The 10,000-nt window shown below is 43.7% G+C and overlaps 1 protein-coding gene across 3 annotated transcripts in view; it reads right to left on the bottom strand.

Moving 5' to 3' along the window:
• Positions 1-10,000, bottom strand: part of LOC110503314 (numb-like protein) — a 74,966-nt gene that overhangs the window by 16,629 nt on the left and 48,337 nt on the right. For all 3 annotated transcript variants that reach the window (XM_036961495.1, XM_036961496.1, XM_036961494.1), the window contains 2 exons: positions 8,364-8,514; positions 995-1,069 (listed from right to left, as the gene is read on the bottom strand). In XM_036961495.1, coding sequence (XP_036817390.1) covers positions 995-1,069; positions 8,364-8,489 — 201 coding nt within the window. In that variant the 5' untranslated portion in view covers positions 8,490-8,514. The remainder of the gene's footprint in view (positions 1-994; positions 1,070-8,363; positions 8,515-10,000) is intronic.

The following is a 10,000-nucleotide window of genomic DNA, read 5'->3' on the forward strand; positions in this document are numbered from 1 at the left end:
ACACACACACACATACATAACTACCCTGCTGAGCAGTGGACAAAGCCCATGGAAGACGATGGGGGAAAAAGGAGTCAGGCTGGGAAAACAAACAAGACAGTGAAACACCGGAGCCGTCTCCAGGCCTCTCCAGGGTCTAGGCCTGCTGTCCCGACTCCTTCCCCACAGACAGAGCCCAGAGGGCAGGAGAGCCTGGGAGCTGACAGGGGGGTGTCACCTCCTTCCTGACCCCACTCTGACTGCATGCCACCCTATGCCCAAGACCCTGTCTAGTATACCAGGCTTCTCAGCAGCACTGGCCCGGGCAGCAGCACGTGCTATGGTGGCTTTTTCACTCTTTGCAGCTTGTGCTTGTGTGACCCGGCCTGTTCTGTGTCACACTGTTCGCACGGGCTGGGCGAGCCTGCCTTCCCAGGGGGCCGAGTGGCGGGCGGCTGTTCTAAAGCTGTGGTACGGGATGGTCAGGTCTGAGTAGCTGAGCTCATTACTGATTCGAAGGAGGGCTCAGCTCCGACAAGAGAAGAAGCAAGGGGCTTAGATTAGGAATTTACTGCAGATGCTTGGGGTGGGATTGGGCTGAGCTTCAAGACAAAATAGAGGTAGAGGGCTGAAGAGGAGAGTAGATATGGATCTGGAGATAAGAGGTGAATAAGGGAACAGGGGGAATTGGAAGGGGGAAATGAAAAAAAGCAGACAAAATCTCAAGACAGGGAGCAAGAGACTGCAGTGGTATCGGTGTGTGTGCGTGTGCGTGTGCGTGTGTGTGTGTGTGCGTGTGCATGCGTGTGTGTGAGCGTGTGCATGCGTGTGTGTGAGCGTGAGTGCTTGCGTGCATGTGTGTGTTGGACTACTGTGTAAGGTGCAGGATATCTTATAATGAGTTGATAACTCCACCAGGATAAGAATACCAGCCTATACAACAAAACATGGCAGCTTACATAAACATACATAAAAGAGAGGTATCAGCAGGGGGTTAGAGTGGAGGGATACTTACAATTTTGAGCTTTTTCACAGCCTCCTCGCACACATGCATCCCTCTGGATTCCTCCACCTCCACCAGACCCAGGTACTACAGAGAGAGAGAGAAACAACGAGAGATGGGAGACAGAAAGAGAGAGAATGAGAGATACATTAGAACTCAGAGATGCAAAGGCTGTTATGAAGATTTTTACAAACTGCATGAACACACAAATATGCCCAAGTACCCTATGCAATGTAGTTAATCTCCTCTGCATTCACATGATCACAAAACAGTGTAAGCCAATCCATTTCAAAGTGAGCCACCAGACTGTGTCAGCTGCTAATAATGAGGATGAATGAGGGAGGATAGAGTCCTTTTACAGGATTAGATTTCCAGTCCCCCAGAGTTCCCTGTGGTGCGTCGGAGGCCCTTGGAGAGACAATTAGGTTGCCAGAATGTTTTTTGTCAAATATAAACCCATTCCTCTGAGCCAAGCCAGCAGAGTGGAAAACATACCGAAAAGGTGCCTCAAATAGATAGTATACTATTTTTCCGCAGAGGCCTTTTGAAAGCATGAGTCACTTTATTTACCCCATTTAGAGTTATGTGTGGCTTAGTGAGTGTGTGACAGAGAAAAGGAGAGAGAGAGAGAGAGAGAGAGAGAGAGAGATAGAGAGAGAGAGAGAGAGAGAGAGAGAGAGAGAGAGAGAGAGAGAGAGAGAGAGAGAGAGAGAGAGAGAGAGAGAGAGAGAGAGAGAGAGAGAGAGGGCGGGCGGGCGGGCGGGGGAGAGAGAGGGGGAGGAGAGAGAGAGCGGGGGGGTAAGAAAAAGAGGCAATGTTCCATCAAAAAGATTTCATCACTGAGCAAATTTCAGGTCTTCTGAGCGCAAACTTTAACAGTTGTGAAAATTCTGTGCAACTCTCGGTGCACGATTACTGTGAACACCGAGGCTGTACTCCCTTTAAATTAGTTTTAACAGTGATCAAGGGGCTATTGTGGCTATTTGATCCTAACGTAGGCCTAAGAAAGTGGCCAAACATCAAAACAATGGCGAAAATGTCCTTCAGACAAGTAGGTAACTGAAACTGTTGTTGAAACTGAAACTAAATGTTTAATGCAAGAAACCACTTTACAAAATATAAAATGCATCATCATTCCCATACCATTATTACAGAGAATTAGACAAATGATGCTACCCTCTGCCTATTGGCTACTTAGTTTATTCAAGCCTGTCTCAAAATACAATACTGCCCTATTAAGACAAAAAAAGCTCTTTACCTGACTTGCTTTTCAAAGATGTCTAGAAATGCACACCTTTCGTGCTCTTGTAGGAAGCATTGCTGACTACAAATGATCTATATCTGGGCTATTAACTCACTAAGAAAGGACATTAACAAAATGTGCACACGTGGCTACATGTAGCCCTCGCTTTCATCTCAAAACAAGTGTATCTACTCATGGCTGCTCATGCTGTAAAAACAGTCCAGTTCAAGGTGAATGGCACAGATCCATATATGGCAATGGTCTATTTGTATATAGGCATACTGCAGCTCTGATTGGTTATGCTGCACCAGTCTGTGTAGAGTATGTGCTTGTCAATGCAATAGAATCCTACTCCAATGCATTCTGCCTACAACAAAATCTTTTGTATAGTTAGTTTTGCATAGTCTTGCATAGTTAATTTTGTTTCTGTATGTGGCATTGAAAGTGGCTAATAGTGTGTTGATTCCATCACAATTCCCACAGGAAAGGGACATGCTGAGTGAAGTTAAATCTCGTGCTACTCCATGCACGCTGATATTTCTTCTGTGCAACCTGGGGAACTCTGTGCCCACGTGCAGTTTAGAGGGAACATTGGAGAGAGGGAGATCAAGAGAGAAAGAAAGAGAGGGAGAAAAATAGAGAGACAGAGAAAGAGAGAGAGAGAGAGAGAGAGAGAGAGAGAGAGAGAGAGAGAGAGAGAGAGAGAGAGAGAGAGAGAGAGGCCGATACACGCTAATTATCCAAATCCAGAAAAGAGCCGTTAAATTCTACAACCACCTAAAAGGAAGCGATTCCCAAACCTTCCACAACAAAGCCATCACCTACAGAGAGATGAACCTGGGGAAGTGACCCCTAAGCAATCTGGTCCTGGGGCTCTGTTCACAAACACAAACAGACCCCACAGAGCCCCAAGACAGCAACACAATTAGACCCAACCAAATCATGAGAAAACAAAAAGATAATTACTTGGCACATTGGAAAGTATTAACAAAAAAACAGAGCAAACTAGAATGCTATTTGGCCCTAAATAGAGAGTATACAGTGGCAGAATACCTGACCACTGTGACTGACCCAAACTTAAGGACAGCTTTGACTATGTACAGACAGTGAGCATAGCCTTGCTATTGAGAAAGGTCGCCGTAGGCAGACCTGGCTCCCAAGAGAAGACAGGCTATGTGCACACTGCCCACAAAATGAGTTGGAAACTGAGCTGCCCTTCCTAACCTCCTGCCAAATGTATAACCATATTAGAGACACATAATTCCTTCAGATTACAAAGATCCACAAAGAATTCGAAAACAAAACCGATTTTGATAAAGTCCCATATCTACTGGGTGAAATACCACAGTGTGCCATCACAGCAGAAAGATTTGTGGCCTGTTGCCACAAGAAAATGGCAACCAGTGAAGAACAAACACCATTGTAAATACAACCCATATTTATGTTTATTTATTTTCCCTTTTGTACTTTAACCATTTGCACATCGTTACAACACTGTATATAAACATAATATGACATTTGTAATGTCTTTATTCTTTTGGAACTTCTGTGACTATAATGTTTACTGTTCATTTGTATTGTTTATTTCACTTTTGTATATTATCTACTTCACTTGCTTTGGCAATGTTAACATATGTTTCCCATGCCAATAAAGCCCCTTGAATTGAATTTAATTGAGAGAGAGAGAAAGACCTTGTGTAGCCTTTGGCCTGCCTCCAAACACTACTGCTAGGTGCTCCAAACAACTGCTACTATGCTCTTGTAGCAAGACGGCACCGAAAGACACGCTCGCCTTGTTACTAGCTCTATAAGCATTTCGCTGCACCTGCTATAACACCTGGAAATCTGTGTAAGCGACCAATAAACGTACGATTTTTATAGACCTTTTTAACAGCTTTTTGACGAGGACCCCAAAGAACTTGCGGTGCGTTTGTAAACAACAGCTGTTCGGTTGCGGCTGTAAAGCAAGCTATGCTAGCTAACTTAGTCTAGTTCAGGGGTAGATCACGAGCTACCAGTAGCTACCAGTAGCTCACAGCCCAGCTATGAGTAGCTCGCCAAGCAATTATGAAAGTACATGCATTTTTTTATTTGTTCCATTGCAAACAGTCATAAACATAAAACTCCCAGCTATTATCCAATCAAACCCACATTTACATTATCCCACCCCAGGTTTGCCATTATTGGCTTAAAAAGCCAAACATAAAATAATATCTGCCAATTAACATCCAGCAATATTGCCAGACAGTCTGTTTTGTGTGAGCGTTTGTTTATCACTCCATGAAGCCAGATAGCGATGCTAATGATAACTGTTTTGTGGGTAGACAGAAAGACTTTCCCCAATAACCTCAATTAAATGTTAACTGCAAAGTAAGGTTGCCTCACAGAACTATATCATGATTCGTTGTATCAATTGGGTGGTCAATGTTTTTTTAAACTCCGCCATGACGTGCTGCAGCAGTAGGCCTAACAACAGAAACATTGCTAGACCGGCACCAAAGACAGTACAGTACAATATGAAGATAAGCTAAATCTGCTTCTCCGATAAGACTCCCCGAACACACTTGTAGGTGACGTCATGGCGACATTGGGTAGCTAAGCTCATGCGTAGAAACACGTAATCGGTTCTGACGGTCATCGCACGCCGAACTGCACATGTGCAGGCCATCAAATTAAAGGCACTATTTCGATGTAAATTCGTTTTTTGACCAAAATGAAAACGTGTCAGTTTGTCTCTCACGGGGTTGGTGTTATAACATGTTCAACTACTTAAAGACATTGGGTCGAATCTAGGACGAGCCTTTAGATTTCAAGACAATTAACAACTAAGGAAGAGTTTTTCACTTCTCTCATTTACGTCTCAAACCCCAAACCCTGGCCTGGTCTGTTTGGTCTATTTCACAAGTGTTCCCGCAAGTTTTGCGATGTTGCGCCTCTGTGTTTAGAAACCCTGTGCTAACACATTCCTCTCTTGCTAGATGCGCAATTAAAGTGGAATTACACTCAAAAATCTAATCTCCTGATGTGATTTACGCATTGACATGGACTCAGAAGATCAATTTTCGTTTGTTTCTCTATGAATAATTAAACTGTTGAGAGGAACAAAAATAAAAACAATTCTAAACCAGGTAAAATAAAACAGCGAAAATAGATTTGGGGAAAAACAAAAGATAATTTCATGGGGCCTGTCATGCCAGATACTGTTTATTTATTTATTTATTTATTTGAATTTTGTTTATTGTCAGCACGCTGGAGAGGTTCCAACAAATTCAATTCACCATAGTACACATGCCAATCAGGAGCTCTGCCTGGGCAGTCCCAACAGTTGTCTTATATACAGCTATACACAGACAAGTTATATTTGCATAATTTAGCATAATGAATTAATCATTCATCCAGGTGACAGACCAATACAGTTTTTTATTTCATTTCATTTTTACCCCTTTGTAACCAAAAATCTCAAATTTGGACCAAAGGACAGATTTAGACCGGTCTAATGTCCATTGCACGTGTTTCTTGACCCAAGCAAGTCTCTTCTTATTCGTTTCCTTCAGTAGTGGTTTCTTTGCAACAATTAGACCACGAAGGCCTGATTTACAGCAGTCTCCTCTGAACAGTTGATGTTGAGATGTGTCTGTTACTTGAACTCTGTGAAGCATATATTTGGGCTGCAATTTCTGAGTCTGGTAAGTCTAATGAACTATTCCTCTGCATCAGAGGTAACTCTGGGTCTTCCTTTCCTGTGGCGGTTCTCATGAGAGACAGTTTCATCATAGCGCTTGATGGTTTTTGCGACTGCACTTGAAGAAACTTTCAAAGTTCTTGAAATGTTCTGTATTGACTGACCTTCATGCCTTAAAGTAATGATTGACTGTCGTTTCTCTTTGCTTATTTGAGCTTTTCTTGCCATAATATGGACTTTTACCAAATAGGGCTATCTTCTGTATACCACCTCTACCTTGTCACAACACAACTGATTGGCTCAAATGCAATAAGAAGGAAAGAAATTCCACAAAATAACTTTCAACAAGGCATATCTGTTAATTGAAATTAATTCCAGGTGACTACCCCATGAAGCTGGTTGAGATATTGCCAAGAGTGTTCAAAGCCATCATCAAGGCAAAGGGTGGCTGCATTGAATAATCCCAAATATAAAATACATTTTGATTTGTTTAACACCTTTTCTGGTTACTACGTGATTCCATATGTGTTACTTCATAGTTTTGATGTCTTCACTATTATTCTACAATGTAGAAAATAGTAAAAATAAAGAAATACCCTGGAATGAGTAAGTGTGTCCAAACTTTTGACTGGTACTGTATACTATTGGTTTACTGTTAGAATTGGTTGTAAGACTACAAAAATATTGTTAAAAATAACAATACATAGACCTAGAACATGCATGGTCAACCTTGCTGCTAGAGATCTAGCTACTGGGTGTGCAGGTTTCGGTTCCAGCTCAGCCCTGACATTCTGCTGATTATTTGTATTAGACACTATTCATTTCACTTTCTTCTTTGTACGATATGAAATAAAGTGTTGATTCTTTGAATGAAGTATAGTGTGTTTTTTGGTCATTGAACATTCCCTGTTTGTCTGTTTTATTTGGTTGTCACTCATTTTGTCTGATGATATTGCACAGATCTGAAGCTGATGTCCTTGATCCTTGGTGTGGGTGTAACAAACCCTTCATGGCTGACCTAGGATGCAAACCCTGTCCACAACAGCACTTCATACCCACAAAGCAGCGTCCATTATCCTACCAAAACCATGTGACAACCAAATAAAACAGACAAACAGGATGACATGCACGGGACAGAGACATTACTAGCAAATACCACTGTCATGAGCTAGTGCAGAAAGGAACACATTGAGGTTCATTGGGATTTCATTTCAAAATACATGTTGCTTGAAATAAAGTTGCAAGTTGTTTGCTTCATGATATGTATCATCCCGGTGTAATTACATGCAGTTCAAAATGATCCCCTCAAAGTCTCACCACTGGCGTTTGTGTTATAGTCTAGCAGCTAGCTTTACTACAAACCACTAGCTAAATCGCATAACATCAGGTCGATAATATGTGCCTAGCGCAAGCTAGCGGTTCGTTAAAACTACAGTATGTTTCTTAATTGAAACCTAGTGGGCCATACAATTGGGTAAACTACAGTTTTGTTTTGAAGGAAGCAGCTGAAGAGCTAGGAGAGACAGATTGGTGAGGGGGAGAGAGGCGTTGATAGTGGGGTAATGACTGCTGCTAGCAATTCTTGCTGGGGATCTGAAGCATGCCATCATGGGTCTTTTCCATTAGAAATGTTCCCTCCTATCTATCCACCCTCCCTCCCTCTTTCAATCTCACTCACCCTCTCTATCGCTGCCCTCATCCCTCACTTCCCCCATCCTTCCTCCCCTGTGTCCCTTTTTCTCTGCCTCTTCTCTCTTACTGTTCCCCTCTCTACTGCCCTAGAGCAGCACTCTGATAGTACTCCTTCACTATTCTGTTCGTTAAAGTTGCATATAAGGATCCATCTATCCTACGCATAGACTACAGCTGATTTTGGGGAACCAGAGTGGAACTACTAAGAGCGTGCTTATATACCACAATGCAGTTGGGCTGTCGTATAATGCTTAATTGGGGAGAAGGCAAATCACCTCAGACAAAGGGGTGGAAGAGAATCACGCAGCAGTTTCACCAGGGAGGAGGTAGAATTTATCTCTCCCCATCCACCCTTAGGCACTATTCACTATTGATCTCTCCCCATCCACCCTTAGGCACTATTCACTATTGATCTCTCCCCATCCACTGGGCCTCCAGAAAGACTTAGAGACAGCTAAGTCTGATCACTAGAACTAGGATCATCATTACTGTCAGGTTCTGTTCTGTTCCACTGATCACACCGCCATGGGACTTAGGATAAGAGTAAAAGTAAAAGTCAGAACTAAGTTCGATCTAAGGCTAGAGTTAGGTGTGATTTTGTAATACGAAACACAACTTCCTTCCCTGATGTCCCAGTTAGTATACCAATTGAATCTTATAACTCAACATTTTGAACCAAAAGATTAAGAGTAATAATAGTTAGGTTGAGGTTTAGTTAAGAGTCAGTTTACGACCAGGTCCCAGGACAGGGGTCTCAGTCTTACCCTGACGGGGAAGTTGCATTTGCCCTTGCGTACGGCCTCCTCATCGGCCTGCCACTGGTGGGGTCTGCTGGCCTCTGGCACGTAGGTGGGCTTCTTCCTGCGCAGGCTCTGACGCAGCTTATTCATCTCCGGGGTCTGGGGCTCCCTGTTGCTATGGAGACAGAGACACACAGGGGGGCGAGGTCAGTACGTGTTAAGCTGTGTGCTCGTGACAGCCATGGGGGTGAAACGACAGTGACAAGAAATGACACCTCTACTCTGAAAGCGAGAGAGACAACTATGGTAGCCCAGAGGGACAAACCCTTTTTTAAAGAAAGAAAGCGTTTGTCCCTATGGGCCACTGCAGACAACGCTGTAACTGAGATAAGCGAATGATAGGTGTGTGAAAACGCTACCATCCTTTACAACCTAGCAATTTAATCCATATTATCATCATTAAATATCTATACAGAGCTATATCTGTTAGATTTGTTTAATCTCATTTCCATCAGTGTTTAGGGTTACAGGTAGAGCTAGACCACGAAGCCAGACAGTCCTTTCATCCTGTGGGCTTTGAACATCGGAATTTTTGCCGGATGTAAACACACACACACACACACACACACACACACACACACACACACACACACACACACAAACACACACACACACACACACACACACTTAATTAGGACATTCAGCCTGAATACCTCATTTGCATTGGTAATTTCAACATCTTCATAATGAAACATGATGACACTATCAAAACAAGACCTGTTAAAAAATGCTAATGAGTCTTTTTTTTTGTGGGAGTCAGTTTCTCGCTGTACGAAGTATGAAAACTGAACCAGAGAAAGAGAAACATCTCAGAATATCGCACGGCCCAGTTTAAAGCGGAACAGACATCCTCTCAAATGATCTTACCATCTTGGGCATCTCGGCGGTCTTGCCCCAAGCTTCGGCATTCTTTTTTCCTGGCTTACACTAAGTATTTGTCTAGTGGGTGTGTTGAAGTCTTTCCAACGGTATGATCAGAAAGTATAATCAGCTGATCTCGATAAAGCTCTTCCAAAGCAATCTGTCAGCCCTGTAGAACTGTTCTCCTCCCGTAAACACACGGGCTAAGCTTTATATACTGACTCAAACACACTGTTATTAGATGAGCCTATGACACACACATTCACACACTCACCGCTTCCCGTAAGCTCTGTCACCTTACGGGATGGGTAGCAGGTGTGAGGCATGGCATGGCGGAAGTGAAAGTGTGTGTAAGGTTGGGTGTGTGTACAGGCACATTGGGATCTGTTTACGTGGTGCGTTTAAATGAGCCTGGTGTCGCTGGCATTGCTGGCATGTGCCCTCTGCCAAGAGCGGCAGGTCCCTCAGAGGCCAGACGGGAGGGGTGTTTCTGGGCAGCATGCTGGCAGCGCGGCACCTGGCCGGCGGCCCCCACTGGGGCAGGTGCAGGAAGGGGGGGGGCGAGGGGCAGCTGGCGTCAGATGTCTCCCCAGGGAAGGAGCAGGGGAATGGGCTTGGAGACATGGGGGGACCAGCCCAGGCAGGGGCCAGGGCTCTGGGTGTTCTGCTCCAGTTTCAGGGCTGATCTAATGGACTTGCTATGAGGTCATGTGATCTAACGGCTGAGCTCCTGCCAAGGA

The sequence above is a fragment of the Oncorhynchus mykiss genome, chromosome 24 (genome assembly GCF_013265735.2).
Source record: "Oncorhynchus mykiss isolate Arlee chromosome 24, USDA_OmykA_1.1, whole genome shotgun sequence".
In the NCBI taxonomy this organism is placed as follows: Eukaryota; Metazoa; Chordata; class Actinopteri; order Salmoniformes; family Salmonidae; genus Oncorhynchus; species Oncorhynchus mykiss.